This window comes from Myotis brandtii, unplaced genomic scaffold (assembly GCF_000412655.1).
Source record: "Myotis brandtii unplaced genomic scaffold, ASM41265v1 scaffold212, whole genome shotgun sequence".
NCBI lineage: Eukaryota > Metazoa > Chordata > Mammalia > Chiroptera > Vespertilionidae > Myotis > Myotis brandtii.
Genome location: NW_005357931.1, coordinates 1499928 through 1515870, shown reverse-complemented (window position 1 = coordinate 1515870; position 15943 = coordinate 1499928). Strand labels below are relative to the sequence as shown.

Genomic DNA, 15943 nt, shown 5'->3' with positions numbered 1-15943 from the left:
GCCTGAGAACAGGTCTTTTTAAAGCTCCAGTGTGATTCCATTGTGCAGCCCAGGTTGAAAACAACGATGGTGTCTGGTTCTTGGGCCTCAACCTGCCTCCAATCAAAGTCACTCCAACCAACTGTTTTGCCCTCACCACCCTCAGTCCCCAGGTGGATTTAATAAGGAGCAGTGGGCCTGACGTGTGAAGTGAGAGCTCTGGGCACCCGGAGGCAGGAGGGAAATGCACGGGCGGCACAGAGAATCGTCCAAGGTGAAGTGTGCCTCTTTCTCAGTGTTGTTGGGCCCCCGTCCTGCACCCCAAAGGAGACTATACAAAGAAAAATGAAACCACTAACAGGAAACATCTGGCCCAGTAGGCCGAGCAGACAGGCAAGGTCCCGGAAGTGGCTGTGTGGGCGGCCTTGACCTAGAAAGGAAGAGTAAAGCAAGTGAGGTTGTCAGCGGCACCTCTGCCCAAGCCGCTCTCAATCTGGGGTCCATCTCCCCGGCCCCATGGGCAGTGCTAGCCTGGAGGAGTCATGGCTACAGGTAAGAAGCTGCAGGTGTGCTGTGAGCAGGAATGGGATGGGCTGCCCCGGGGTGGGGACAGAAAGTGAAAGGGATGAGGAAGCAGTGACAGCAGGTGGAGCTCCATCAAGAGCTGCAGTGGATGAGGGTTCCCTTTATTCCACAACCTCTCCAACACTTATCCTTGCTTGTCTTATTGATAATGGCCACTCTAATAGGTGTGAGGTGGTATCTCATTGTAGTTTTGATTTGCATTTCCCTAATTGCCAGTGAGGTTGAACATCTTTTCACATATCTATTGGCTGTTCATTTGTCTTCTTGGGAGAGGTGTATTTTCAGGTCCTCTGCCATCTTTTTGATTAGGTTGTTTGTTTGGTGTGGAGTTTTAAGAATTCTTTATATATTTTGAAAATTAAACATTTGTCAGAGCTACTGTTTACAAATATCATCTCCTATCTGGCTGGCTATCTCTCTGTGTTGTGGTCAGTTTCTTTTGCTGTGCAGAAGCTTTTTAAAAATATATTTTTTTATTGATTTTGGAGAGGAAGGGAGAGAGAGATAGAAACATCAATGATGAGAGAGAATCATTGATCAGCTGCCTCCTGCATGCCCCACACTGGGGATTGAGCCCACAACCCAGGCGTGTGCCCTGACCAGGCATTGAACTGTGACCTCCTGGTTCATAGGTCGATGCTTAACCACTGGGCAACACCAGCTGAGCTGTGCAGAAGCTTTTTAGTTTGGTATAGAACCATTCATTTATTTTTGCCTTTACTTCTCTTGCCTTTAGGGTCAAGTTCATAAAATGTTCTCTATAACCAAGGTCCACACGTTCAGTACTCATATTTTCTTCCATGTAACTTATTGTTTTGGGTCTTATTTTTAGGTCTTTGATCCACTTTGAATTAATTTTTGTACATGGGGGAAAACTGCAATCCAGTTTCATTCATTTGCATGTAGCTTTCCGGGTTCCCCAGCACCATTTATGGAAAAGACTATCTTTACATCAATTTGTGTTTTTGTACACACCCATTTGATAATGGCTGCTCATCCTTGGATTAAGGGAGGGCCAAGTTGTCTATAAAGAGATGAGCGGTAGAGGCTGACAGGTACCAAGCTGGCTCTTCTTTACTTTCTTCCCTTCCCTTCCCTTCCCTTCCCTTCCCTTCCCTTCCCTTCCCTTCCCTTCTTTTCCCTTCCCACCTTCACTGCCCACTTCTGTGCCCTTCTGCACATTGACACATCCTATGGGAATGATCAGAGAACTCAGGCACACTGAGCATGTTTTGATGGTTGTTTTATGATACTTACATATTGCCACGAGAGGGCGCCAGAGTACCTCCAAAACCCATGCAGGTCCCTTCTGCTCTCCTTTTCCACTGCAGACTCTCCACTCAGGTCTAGTTTTCCAGTCTCAGATCTGTCCCCCACCTCATGATTCTCAAAATGACACGCGATCCCATGAGAGTGCATAGCTACTAAGAAAAGCACTTACTAGTTGTGAGGACTGGGGAATATGTCAAATGCCTCTAAGCCCAAGTTTCTCATCCTAAAATGGGAATTATACAAACCTGTTCTTGTAGTTCTTTTAACAGTCAAGTGAGATAATAGCAGTAAAGCTCCTCCAACAGCTCCTGGCTACTATTTATTCTACCATAAGGCGGAGGTTTGCATTGTTAGGGAAGCAGAAATCTTTACTCTGCTTCACATGGTCATTTCATAGTTTTTACTCAAGTGCAATACACTTCACTAAAGTGCATGTATAAGTGTATAGCTTGGTGATTTTTCAAGAAAACACACACCCCAAGAAATCAGAACCCAGGTCAAGACACAGAACATTATTGGCATTCCAGAAGTCCCCTGGTGGCCCCTCCCAATGGTGAACATCCTGAATTCTCAGTTCAGCCTGTTTTTGAACATTGTATAAATGGAATCATACCATCTGTACTCTTCCGTGACTGGCTTCTTTCACTTAACATTGTGAGTTGCATCTATTCCATATTGTCCATATTTAGAGCTTAAAGTATAATTTTGCCATTTTAAATGGCCATAGAGGTTCATAAGGTCATCTTTTTCTTTTTTACAATGTAGTATTTTCCTTGCCTGTACTTTTTAAAATATATATATTTTTATCGATTTGAGAGTGGGAGGGAGAGAGAGATAGAAACATCAATGATGAGAGAGAGTCATTGATCAACTGCCTCCTGCATGCCCTGTACTGGGGATCAAGCCCACAACCCAGAATTGAACTTGACTAGACTCGAACCCCAGATCCTTCAGGCCGACGCTCTATCCACTGAGCCAAACCAGCTAGGGCACCTATACTTTTTTGATGCTGAGTGTTTAGTAGGGGCTCAATGTCTGGTTAGTGTATCATATCACAAGGAAGCAACAGTAGAGGTCTGTCCATTCAGGTGCCTTATGCGAACATGAAGGAGCATTTTGGGCCGTCACTCCTAGCACACCCCCTCCAGTGCCATCACGGAGCTGTGCACAGCCCACAAACATGTCACTCTTCCCTCAGCTGACACTCGAGTTTCTTCCTCAAATCCCATTGTTTCTTTTCCTGCCTTCACTCAGTGCCACTCAAATGTTAAGGGCCTTATGCTCCCTCTGCCTACTCCAGACACCAACTCAAGAGAGCCTTAAAATATGTCAGTTCTTGATGAAACTTGACAGGCATCCCACCCCTCCCTGGAAGACTACACGGTGGGCTCCCTAGCAGGCCCATGATTTACAAATCCTTTGCGCTGAAGCCCATAGAAGCCCATTGATCACATACAGTCTTGGCCCTGACACTAATGTTCCCTGTGTCTTGTTGCTGCTTTACACCATCACCTAGAGTCCTGAAAACCCACCTTGATACACAGTAGGATGGGAAATTAGGGGTGAGCAAAGGCAGGGTAGGGGGAGCTCAGAGCATGGGGTGTTTTGCCTTTTGGGCAAAGAGTTGAGTACTGGGGTGGGGTGGTGGGTCATTGAAGGGGTCCTGGGTAAAAAGACCAAGGAATCTAAGTTGGAGAGCCAATGGGGTGGAGGCCAACCAGGAAAATGCTTAAGGATGATCCCCAAGACCCTGGGTGTGGGATCAGTCCTGCAGTGCAGGGTGTATCAGTCCTGTGCCCTCTGGAAGGACCATAGGGCCCCACCAGCCTCCCTGTGCGTGTAAGCATTACCCTCTCGTGACCTGAAATAATCTCTTCCAGTGACTGATAGTGGGAAGGCACTCTCTGAGCCTTTGTGAAGTAATTGGCACAGGCAGAGGGTGGAACCCGACAGAATGGCTTGATGAAGTCTAATGGGGCGATGAGGCTGTGCCTACAGCTCTGCCCTGGCCAGCAGGGCCTGGCATGTGACAGCGTGCTCCCTGCTGCCAGCTGGGATGTAACCATGACTCACTTGGACTCACCATGGTGTCTCCAACCAAGACGCTGGAATCTGTAAGCTGTCACCACTCCAGCGGCTTGAATGCATCCTTTTTCTCTATGTTGCAAGGACAGGGATGTTTGAGAGGGTTGTGTCCAAGCTTTAAAGTGCACGCAGACCCCCTGGGGAACGGGCTCAAATGCACATTCTGATTCTGAAGGTCCCGGTGAGGCAGAAAGTCCTCCTGCCTGAGCAACTCCCCAGGGATGTCGGTGCTGCTGGTCTGTGGGCCACACTGGCTTATCAGAACAAGAGTGAATGAAAGAAACCTTCCCCTCTCCTTCATGGGCCAGGATGGTCAGATCTCCCACCCATTACTCACTCATCAAACATGTGTTGAGCCTAAGAACTGGGGTAATGACGGCCCCATTGGCAGAAATAAGAAAGTAGGAGGTAGGAACTGCTTTTGGGGGGGAATAATAATAAAGGTTATCTTTGCTTGAATGCCTATTATGTGGCCTGATCTTGTTTAATCTTTATATTTGGCAAAGTAGGTCTTATTAACTTCCATTAATTTCTTAACCGAATTAAGGCTCAGAAAGCTGAAGTAATTTTCCCCGGGGGTGTCAGGGCTGGCTGGAACTTGAACCTGGTCTGTCGAACTCCCAAATCCATCTGATGCCACTATGACACACACACTTCCTTGTTTTGGAAGGGGAGGAATTAGGATTAGATTCGGCCCAGTGGTTCTCAACCTCGCCTGCATGTTGGAATGACCAAGAGGATGTTTAAAGCTCTCACATCCCAAACCAATTATACCAGACTTTCTAGGAAAAGAACCCACTATCGGCATTTTTTAAAAGTCTCCTCTTCCCCAGATAATTCCAATGTGCTGGCAAGACTGAGAATTAGTCCAACTCCTCTAATCAGCGAGGCAAGTGAGGAGCTGGTGGGTGAAGTGCCAATGTCGTCAGAAGTAGCACCTCTCAGTTCCCAGCACAGGAAAAGAGCAGGGGGGAGGGGGGCCGCAGGAGACACTGACTCCCTCTCTAGCTCTTGGCTGTCAATTGGTGGAAGGCGGCAGGGGAGGGGTGGCATGATAGGGAACACTTCTGATAACCACAAAGGGTCCTTTAAATCAGCTGAGCTGACAAAATGGCAGCCAGCAGTAACTAAGCCTCCAGCTGGGACAGCCATGAGGAGTCGGAGCCTGGTGCCACTCCTCAGCTCCACAGAGCAACCTCGCTTTATGCACCACATCCATCCCTTTCGGCTTCTTGGAAGCATTAATGCAGCTCTTTCCATGACGTTCCTGGTGAGGGCCTGGCTGGGAGGGGCCTCAACCCATCCCACTCAACCTCTGGTGGCTGATGTCTTTGCCAGGAGCCTGTCACACTTGGCCAGCCCCCTGGTGCGGAAATCCCCATTTGCAATGATGGTACCATCCCACCTTCCCTTCACAGCCTAATTATAAACTAAAGCTCGACTGCCTAAGCTTGGGGCTAATATCACAATATCTTCCATGGTGAGGAAACAATCTAACAAGTTGTAAATTACCCTGAAGGGAGGGTCAGGGGAAACTGGGCCATGTCAGCCCCAACCCTCATTTTTTCCCAACACTTCACTCCCTTCCTCAACCTAGTCTAAAGGGACTGAAATGATGCTCCTCCTACCCCCTTCCCTATTATTCCTCGTTGGGAAAAGATGTTTAAACGCCAGCAGGACACTACTAGCCAAATGGCCCCTTTGTGCAAAGGCACCCTAGGACCCTTGTTCTCAAGACACTTTAGCTCCACCTGCAGGAGTTCTGTAGTAAATGCATACATGTCTAGGATGCTAATGGTGCCCCTTAGACAGTGCATTTTTCTGGTGCACAACCAGCACACCCTTAGGCACTGGCTGTAGATGCCAGAATCCTACGTGATGGGCCTTACACTGGCCTGAATTTAATTTCAAAGCTGGGGGGCAAGATGGTGCGTGTGCACATCTGGTAAAAGTCATTGGTAGGGCTGGACATTCCCTCGCCCTTCTGCCGTGTGCAGGAGGAACCCCAGCTATTAAATTGAGCTGAATAATAGCACTTAACAGCTAAATAATGACATTTAAGAGCTAAAAATGGAGGCACCTCAGGGGCTCCTGGCATCCCCCGCCTCCCTGCTGCTGTGGCAAGGGCAGGTGGCGGTGGGTACTGTGTGCCTGCTTGCCTCTTGGCTCCTCTTGGCTCCTCTTGGCCAGAGAATGCCAACACAAAGGTAACCCCTAGAGGCGTTCTGGGAGTTCGGGCTTTCATCTGGTGCCTTTTTGTCTGACTGTTTACCAACTAAACGTCGGGCTCAGAGCTCACTGCAGAGGAACGTCCTGTCCCGGGCGCGCTGCCTTCACGTCTCCCTTCATGGGGGTGAGGCTAGAAAGGGCAGAGGGAGAGTGCTTTTTCTTTAGCACATTCTCTTCCATTTAGAAAGGGCCTGCTCACGATGCAGGGCGCAGAAGAGCCCTCTGCGGCCATCCCATCTTGCAGAATTGCACCCCAACCTCATGAAGGAAGTAAACTCACCCGCTTTACAGTGAGGAACCTAAGGTTCGGAGAGGGTGAGTAACATGCCCTAAGTCAGCTCAGGTAAGGGACACAGCCAGAATCAAACTCAGGTCTGGCTGACTCCGAATCCCACGTGCTTTGCACTACATGTCTACCTGTGAATAGCATGTAGCAAGGCTGCCTTTTTTGAGCAGCACATCACGTGATAAGTATGGCGTCATAGGGCCCAGGGAGAGGCCGAGAGGAGCGGTAGAAGAGGAGGTGGTTCTGCCAAGAAGACGAGACTCAGCCCCTGACCAGGGCCACGGAAGCAGAAGGCTGCCTGGGTACGTGTGGAGGCGGCTTTAGGACAGGTCTATGAACGCGTGTCGATGGTGGGTCTATGCTGGTTTCAGCCTATCCATAACCAGTGTCGTGGCTAGAACCTGTGGTCCTCATGACAATCTCAAGACATCCTTCAGCCATGACCATTCGGAAACGTAGTAATGGCTATTTCTCATAGGACCTGGAAATTAATTGCACAGCACACCTGGGGTCACACAATGAGGGATTCTCAGGGCTGTGAGGGGGCGGGGGGGGGGGGGGGGGACAGAGAGAGAGAGAGAGAGAGAGAGACAGAACAGGCTTCCATGGGCCTGAGTTTCTACTTTTATTGGGGTTGAGGGTGGGGACCAAGGATTACTCAGGCTTTCTCTTCATGACTTAAGAGGAATATACCTGTCAAAAGGATTTCTTGTGGTTATGGGACCAAATTTATCATCAGAGTCTAGCAGCCATTTTTTTACAAGGGGCCTCTCACACAGGCTGTATTTTAGGGAAAAGCCACACACTGGCCTGTCAAGACTCCTGCACTATGTTCCTGTGGGCTGAGCCAACCCCTATAAAAGAGGTCCTGGAATCATATTTCAACCAATGGTCTGAGATCTGCCCCGTGCAATCAGAGCTGTACAGCTATATCCTCATTTGCATCATAACCAATCAGAATGTGCAATTCTGAACAATCAGGAGGGCAGTGCTATGTGGACCAATCAGATGGTGCAAAGTTGGATTTCTCATTTGCATAGAGTGAATGCTCAACTATTTGTGCAATTTGTGTCATTATCATTATTATCATCATTATTATTGGGGAGTGTAGGTCACTGGCATAAGGAGCACTAGTGCGATTCCTTTCATTCCTGTACCAATCCCTCAGACTGTTCTCTTATGATTCATTTTCCCCTTTCAGGGTAACCCTCGGAGTTTCCTTTCTCCTTATTTTACCAGAAAAAAAAATATTGACGGGAAATATGCCAGACCCTCAAAACTCTAATCATGAACCTGGAACTATCGTCTCCCGTCCAGGCGCCAGACACAAATACCCTCAGTTATATGAGGCGACTGGAGGGAGGGAGTCCCCAAGAGGACTGGGAGCCCTGTGGTTTGGCGGATGTCCAGGGGGTGGAGCCAGAGAGTTGCTGCTGCTTTGCTGACCACTGACAAGAGCTATCAGCTCCTCCAGGCGGGCGGGAAGCCCAGAGAGAACGACTGATGACATGGGCGCAGCTTTCTGTGCTCTGAAGCACACCTGACGTACATTCCTCCCATACAGAACATGCCGCCAAACTGACATTTCAGAAGAATGAGGAAGAAATGGATTTTTTTTTTCACTTCAATTTTAGATTCCTCTGCTATGGAATGTTTGCCTCTGGACTGTTTTAAAATGTATTGTTATTTAAGTATAGTTTGTGCACAATCTTACGTTGATAATACTAGTTCCACGTGTACAATATAGTGATACAACATTTTTAGACCTTTCAACGTGATCACCCCACTGATCCTGGTAATCATCTGTCACCGTGTGCACTTATCACGATGTTGCTGACCATGTAGCCTCTGGACTTTTAAAGGGCAGTGGAATTTGTCTTGGGATTCTCACCTAGATAGAGAGACGGTGCAGGGAAACATTTATATTTTTTTTCTCCTCCTCGCTGGGGAAAGGGCAGCTTGGTTTCCAAAATAAACAAATTGTCTACCCCTTGTACCCCACACCCTCGCACCACGTGCCTCGGACCTTGCTGGGTTCTTGCACCTGTGCAGAAGCTGTGTCCCGTCTACGAGAAAACTCCCCCTCCCCCCAGGTGCAGTCACTTTGCTCCAGAGTCCATTGCATAGCAACCTGCTACCTTGGTTTTTAAAGTGATACTCTTTTGAACTTTCCCAAACGTATTTCTGGGTGAGGGTAGGAGCTACTGGAAACAGTATGGACAAGAAAAAGATGAATTTGAGTAGGATTATGACTGAGCAAAGATCTCAGAATGTCATGGAAAGGATGGAAAAGATGTTGGCACCAAATCAAGAGCAGGGAGAGAGAGAGAGAGAGAGAGAGAGAGAGAGAGAGAGAGAGACATCAGGTACAGGACAGGGGACCAGTCTCTCAGCACTGCTTTGGCACTGGTGCCTGAAGTGGGAGGAGAGAGCTGAGTGCACGGATATGCGGAGTGGGGTTCTGACTATAAAACTGTTGGGTGCCTCCCTCCCAGCACTGCCTCCTCCTAAGCACCCTCCCTTCAGCAGAGCCTGGCTGGGCTTTATCAGCCAGTGCCTTCTGCCCCGGGAAGCCAGCCGGAGTGTGAGTACCATCCTTATTTCCATTCACTTCTGTTGGGTGCTCGGTCCACTTTAAAATTTGCTCCTTTTCCCTTTTCTTTGTTTGAATGGAGGAATGTTTCAGAGAGTCTGGAACTGGGTAGAAACAGCAAAGTCAGAGTTTTGCTAGAAAGCAGCTTCCCAAAGCCCCAGGCCTCTCCCTGGAAGCTTGGAAGCCAGGCCTTTGTTTCTGGTCTCTGAAGCAGGGTGGGGGCACAGCACCCGAGTTCCACGTGGAAGAGGGTCTGCAGCGAGGTGTCTCCGGGACGTGCTAGGTGACTGAGTCCATCGCTGCTGTGCGCGTTTCGGGCTGTGTTCTGGAAATAATGAAGTAAAGTTGGAGGCATAACTGACTCCAAAAAAAAGTGGGCCGCTGGCAATGGCCCTTTCTAATTCGGTTTTATGGATCTTCCGGCATGTGCTGTCCTGCTGCAGGGGGAGTGCTCAGCTCCAGGAGGGCGCGCTGGCTCATGGAAGCCGTGCATTTGGCAAGTTCCTTGCAGCTGCACTTTCTACTGTGGAATTCAGACCTCCAGGCTGCTAGGAGTAGTGTGTTCCCAAGAGAAAGGCCTTTTAATCAGGAGGCAGGAATAACTGACAGCGTTCTCTTTGTTTCTGCTTACAGCTTTAAGGACAACGGAGCACCTCCCACCACTTAATATCAAAAACTACCTAAAATACTAAAATACTAAAGAGTATTGTAAGTACCGAATAAATGTCAATGTTGAAAGTGTCTTTAATATGGAAGAGCCTGAATATTTAAATTCTTTCTTCTGTATCCATATCCAGAACTTTGTACTATTTTTTTTTAAGTGATACTGGCATACCTCGTTTTACTGCACTTCGCTTTATTGTGCTTTGTGTGAATTAGGGGGGCGAGGTGGTGGGTGGTTAACAAATTGAAGATAAGACTCTCCGCTAGAAAATAGATTATGACTCACCGAAGATTCAGATCAGGATTAGTAATTTTTTAGCAATAAATTGTTCTTAATTACGGTGTGTACATTGTGTTTTTATACTTAATAGACTATTCCATGCTTAATAGACTACAGTGTGGTATAATCGTAACTTCTATAGGCACTGGGAAACCAAAAAAATTGTGCAACTTGCTTTGTTGAGCTATTCACTTTATTGCGGTGGTTTGGAACCACACCTGCAATATCTCCAAGTTATGCCTGTACTTGAGACATAGAAAATTGGAGACTTCTGGGTCTCTCTAATTGCACAAATTTCTAATATATGCTGACAATAGAACGAGTTTTATTTTGAATAATAAAATGGGGAGTGATGGTTGGATTGAAATTCTGATATTGCCTGTATTAGAATGATGAGCACTGTTTTGTTTCACTGGTGATCTAGGCTTTCTGATTCCTGCCAGAAAGCAGTTCCCAGAACATTCTCAGGATGTTAAGCTCAGCACACACCGGCCCTGGTATGGATGTGTCAGTGATGCAGGAGAATGAGGCTTACTTTGAGGCACAGGAGATGTTTATTTGTCAGAACAGTCACTGATTCCTTCCAGGGCACAGGGTAAAACTGGGGGTGGCCGAGCCCTTTGTCACTGTTCAACCCCCATCTATCTCTGAGTTATTTCAAGGCAGCCATGGAGACAGGCTGAGTCTACTACCCCACTGAGCCCTAGCGCCTGCTGCAGGCTGCACTCAGAAGCTGTTCTTCTCTGGTTGTTGACTTGAATAGACTCTTGGGTGGTGCTAATGTGCTCCAGACTGAAAGACAAAGAACCACCAAGGCTTTCTATTCCGTAAGACTGACTGCTGAGTGAACTTGGAGAGTCCCCACTCTGAACCTCAGTTTTCTCTTCTATAAAACGAAGGCTTGAACTATGCACTCTCTCAAACCCCACCTAGCTCTCAAATTTTACCGTCTCTTGGCTCTGAGAAAATAGTGATGTTGAGCTCAGAGGATGTGATTCTCCAAGGTGTGTGTGATTTTGATAGTGGGGGGAAGGCAGGAGCCCTGCAGGGGCAGGAGGGCTACGTGTCTGCTCTGATGAAATGTGACGGTTTCTGTTATCTCTCTCTTTCCTTTTTCCTTCTTTATTTTTTTAACCGTGTATGAGATGAGTCTTACCATTGCTCTTTCTCAAACGAAAATATGTACAATGTAACCCATAGACACATCAGTTTGGTACTTAACAAACCAGATGGTTTAACCACAGATAAACACACATGCACACAGTTATTTTCTAAGCCGTGACAGGGATATATTCCACAACCGGAGATTGTTCTGAATGACTCTAGTAGAGTGTAAGTTCTTGAGTTTCATACTGACGCAGTAGAAGAAAGTAAAAATTAAGTAAGAGGGAGAGAGAGAAAGAAATGCCACACATACAACTTTTCTGGAACTATGAAGGGAGAATTATATCCTTGGATGCAACGGAAGTTTAAAAAAATAAATACAAAGCTGCCACACTTGTAGAATTCAACTAAGAATTGTTTATTATCAACAAGATGATGTCCCATATTTAACAATTGTTATTCAGATACAAGAAAAAACAACACCATTTAGCATTCTCTTAGACTGGGCTTTCTCTGTGCCTTAAGTGTAGCCAGTATCTTATTACAGAAAATCAGAGTTCGCACCACGCCTCTCCTCACATTTGTAAAGAACAAGACTGAGGAAATAGTTGCCTGGGCCTCTGTCTCCAGGACGGAGCCCTAACCGTTTGGCCTCAAGCATTTCAGACCCGGAAGCCCACCCCTCCCACTGGAGCCGGCTTCAGGTCTGCCAGCCTCCTGGTAATGGAAACGCGCAGCAGAACAAGATCTCTGTGTCGCTGTCTTTGCAGAACGGGTTGCCACCATTTTTTGTTTGTTTGTGTTTGTTTCGTTCTAAGCAATGTAAAATGAACATCCGGTGTGTGTGGTCAGCTCATTGTCTCTCTTTGCTGACCGAGCACTTGGCTGATGGAGAAGCCGGCCCTCTCCGTTAGAGGTCTCAGTCGGGGGCCACATCTCCTCCGCCCAGGAACACACCTGGCACGCTCCTGCCTCCCTCCAGCTCGCACGCAGTTCACCTGCCCGGCAGAACCAAGGCGCGCGTCCTGCTGATTCTTGTATTTTTTGCCCTTTGTCATACATGGAGAGTGTGGAGAGGAAGGAGGATGAATGGACGGTCTTTGACTGGCGGCGCTGGTGACGCCTCTGCTGTTCCTCTTTGGAGGAACCCTTTTGGAAATAAAGCTGGTGAGGCAACACGCGGAGGCTTCTCCCGGCTAAAGCTGGCCTGGGCCCGGGGGCCGCCGGAACAGGTATGCTTCCTCCTGCAGCCTCTGCCTCCGGGAGCCTGGGCACCTGCACTCCTGCGTCTTTCCTGAGTGGAGCCTGGGCAGTGGGTCCTCACGCTCGGCTGAGCGCACGGCTTGGGCTGCCCGGATGTGCACGGGGCTGGGTCCAGAAACTCACAGGGCACTTCTCATGGTTCAGAGGCCAGATGGGTGAGCTGCTGGGTTTGGATAATGACGGGAAAGCTAGGAAAAAACTAGCCTGGGGTTTTTATCCTGCTTCTATTTTATTAGGGTTTCTTACTTGCATTTTCTTGTCCTGCCTTCTGTTAAAGGTTAATGGCCAACTTAGTTAGATTTGAGAAGTTTGAGCATCAGTGGATGATCATTGCTCCATTTTCTCCCATTGCCTTTCCAGTTAGGCTGTGTGGATTCTTAAAGTTCCCTAATGTATTTTCATTGTTACAAATTGAACATAATTAAAGCATAGTGATTAATCACAAAAAACAATATGTAATTATATATGTGTTTTCCGATGGTCTTAGGCGACCCCTGTGAAAGGGTCGTTCGACCCCCAGGTTGAGAACCGCTGGTCTAGGGTGATAAAATTGTAGGATGAACTGCAGCCTTTAAGCTACTGGCTTCTCATAACCAGTGCTCATGCCTGAGTTCTAGAGCAAGAAGTCAGGGCTCCCAGGGTCTCCAGAAGCTTCTCGTAGTTCCGAACAAATGGTTCCTTTGGCTCCGAATCAGCAGCAGCTGTCTGCTCACCTCAGGAGAAGACTCCTGTGTCCGAGGCATGGAGGCCCTACCACGCACCCCAGGCGTGGACCCTGGAGAGACAAGTGGCAATACGCCTTCTTGATGGCGGGCTGCGGATTGAGATGAAAATTCCGTCTTTATTTACCTTTGGGCGGCTCCGCAGGGCACTCAGGCCCTTCAGGTTCCCGATCACGTCAAGCCAGTTATGCTATCAAGTTTCGTATCTGTATCTCCAAAATCTCGGAGGCGATGGTGTATTTCAAGCCTTCTAAAATAAATAAATGTAGGCTGGAAATTTTGAGAACATGAATTTGTTCACCCCAGAATAACCCATATGTTCCCACTTGTTTCTGTACTCGACGGAAAATGCCCCTCTACTGGTTTCCTTCCATGCTGATCTGAGAAATTCGGGGCGGTTGTATCTGAGCCTTTTGTGGCTGCCCGGGCAGAAGGCTGATGCCTCCAATAAGTTGGCCTGGCTTTTAAAACAAGTCACTGTAGCTGAGGAAGGGCTTACCAAGCAATATTTTCAATAATGAGATTTAAAGAGGGAGATATCTGAAAATAAGTGGTAGCCATCACTTAGATTATGAAATAAAAGACAATTTTTTATAATTGCTTACTAATTCAGTTTTACATGTTTAACTCTGGGGCCAGTGAGCGCCATACAGACTTTATTTTGGCTCCTAACCTCCAGCAGTTTTCAATTGAAGAGATTCTTAATACAAAGGTTCATTGGATGTCTCACAAATGCAAGAATCTAACACTATTTTGTCAAAACAAAATAGCTTAATCTAGAATGTGCTCCATAAATACCTTCTACTTTGTGTTAGGATTAATGGTTCACCATTGTTTGAAAGCAGGATGGTTAAACAGTGAAATAACACAATGAAAGTACAATAGTTATGTAATAAAACGTCAGTTACCCACATTGATTTCCGTATTAGGGTTAATAAAAGGCAAAACTGGAGTCGGGATTGAAGAAAAACAAAGCATAACTTTTCTATCTGTTAATAGCTCTTTGTTGGCCATGGTAAATGGAACAATGAAGGGGCCAAAAATAGCCATGAGATCCCCTTATTCACAGCCTGGCCACAGGTAGAAGGTGAGCTGGTTTATCTACATGGGCTTTGGTATTTCTGTGGTCGTGTCTTATGTGCCTGTGGCTTCAGCATTCCACAGTTATGCCTTCTGGTTTTGGTGTTCACCTACTTCACACTAACCTGGTTGTGCTCTTGGCCTTCCTTGCATGCTCCAGGGGGTTGTGCCATTGTCTTCTCCCTTTGCCTACCTCTGAGATGGCACCATTGGTATTCTCTTGTGTCTACCATGAAACCAGTTCTGTCCTCAGAGTACCATATTCTGGTGATGCTGGTGCTTTCCCATTCACACTAATCATGGGGAGGGAAGAATCTCATAGTGAGCACAAGCCATGGCTATGTTGTTGTTATTTTTCTGAAGCATGTTTACTATATTTACACTCTGGACATCCTTCTATTGTACAGTTCTTACATTACAACTCTTTGGTTTTCAACAGCGTGGTCCACTCCCACTTTTCCAATTTTCTATACCTTTGTGTAATGTTACTCTTGCCTGTTTTAAAACATTTAAATAACAAATTCCAAAAATGAGGAATATCTGAAGTGGTTGCCTGATGTGAGGACTTAATCTATATATATATATTATTGATTTCAGAAAGAAAGGGAGAGGGAGATAGAAACATCAATGATGAGAGAATCATTGATCAGCTGCCTTCTGCACACCCTCCACCAGGGACCCAGCCTGCAACTCAGGCATGTGCCCTCACCAGTAATCGAACCTGACCTCCTGGTTCATAGGTTGATGCTCAACCACTGAGCCACTCCGGCTGGGCATATTCAAGTAATCTTTGAATTTGAAGAATGTGTGTGATGGGGTTTCTTAGGCAGTGTTAACACACACAAACTGCTTTAAAAATTTTTCTTATCTTCAAACTTTTAAACATAAAGCCTTTTCCATAAAATTAAGTTTTCATTTTAAAAGGCTGTTGGTCTTAGAAAGCAGCTGATTGGTCTGCATCAGTGAGCACCATTTTGTAATCTGATGACTGGCTCCTTTAATTGACAACATGAAGCTTAAGCATGTGATGTTAACTCTTTCTACATTACTATTTGCTTCGTTATGTTGAAATTAACTGTTTTCCGGCCTTTTCCACTAGGCTGAATGAGATCTTTGAGTGCAGGATATAAGCACTCAATAAATGTTTGTTGAATTAGGAGCCGAACCTTATGAAAATAAAGACAAGAACCTTCTCACGATAGCATCAAAGACAGTAATCACGAAAGTGGGATGGAATTTGGGTTTGGGCAATCATCTCCATGATGATATTTCAAGAGGAAAATGGTGATTTCTTAATATCATGAGAGGTCATGGTCCAGATGAAATAATGCATTTAAACTCATCCTCTGTGGCTCCTGTGACCAGGCCCTGTGCTGACCAGCCTGGTGAAGCCTGCACGCAGGTGTTTACGAGCTCTGTTCTTTCCTCAAGGGGCCAGGGGAAGAGATAGTCATGGAGGACAGCCCCACTATGGTTAAGGTGGACCGGGGTGAAAACCTGACCTCACCGCGTCGAAGGAGAAGGCGCCTTCCCAAGGCTCTTGGCTATGTCACTGGTGACATGAAAGAATTTGCCAACTGGCTTAAAGGTATTTTTGCTTCCATCCCTTGAAGAGATGTGAGAAATGGATTTGGAAGAAATTGCTGATGCTTCTACTCGTATCTTTAGTTATACAGTCAAACCTCAGTTTTCGAATCTCAGTCTCCACCAAGTTGTTCAGGAGAAAAAAATGTCTCGGTTGGATTGTCCTAGAACCAAGCTTAGGTTTTGGGCCTGACAACCCTTTCATGCTGATATCTCAG

At 46.7% G+C, this 15943-nt stretch overlaps 1 protein-coding gene across 5 annotated transcripts in view; it reads left to right on the top strand.

Annotated features, from left to right (window-relative positions):
* The first annotated feature begins 444 nt into the window (after window positions 1-444).
* The window catches only part of SLC14A1 (solute carrier family 14 (urea transporter), member 1 (Kidd blood group)), a 33246-nt gene continuing 17747 nt past the window's right edge, over window positions 445-15943 (top strand). The window contains exons 1-4 of one of the 5 annotated variants that reach the window (XM_005865754.2): window positions 445-531; window positions 9663-9737; window positions 12143-12308; window positions 15573-15729. In XM_005865754.2, the coding sequence (XP_005865816.1) occupies window positions 12162-12308; window positions 15573-15729 (304 nt within the window). In that variant the 5' untranslated portion in view covers window positions 445-531; window positions 9663-9737; window positions 12143-12161. Of the gene's footprint in view, window positions 532-2459; window positions 2465-4819; window positions 4826-8838; window positions 9021-9662; window positions 9738-12142; window positions 12309-14060; window positions 14149-15572; window positions 15730-15943 lie in introns of those variants that run through there. The other 4 variants (XM_014539274.1, XM_005865756.2, XM_005865755.2 and 1 more) reach the window with 4 other exon arrangements.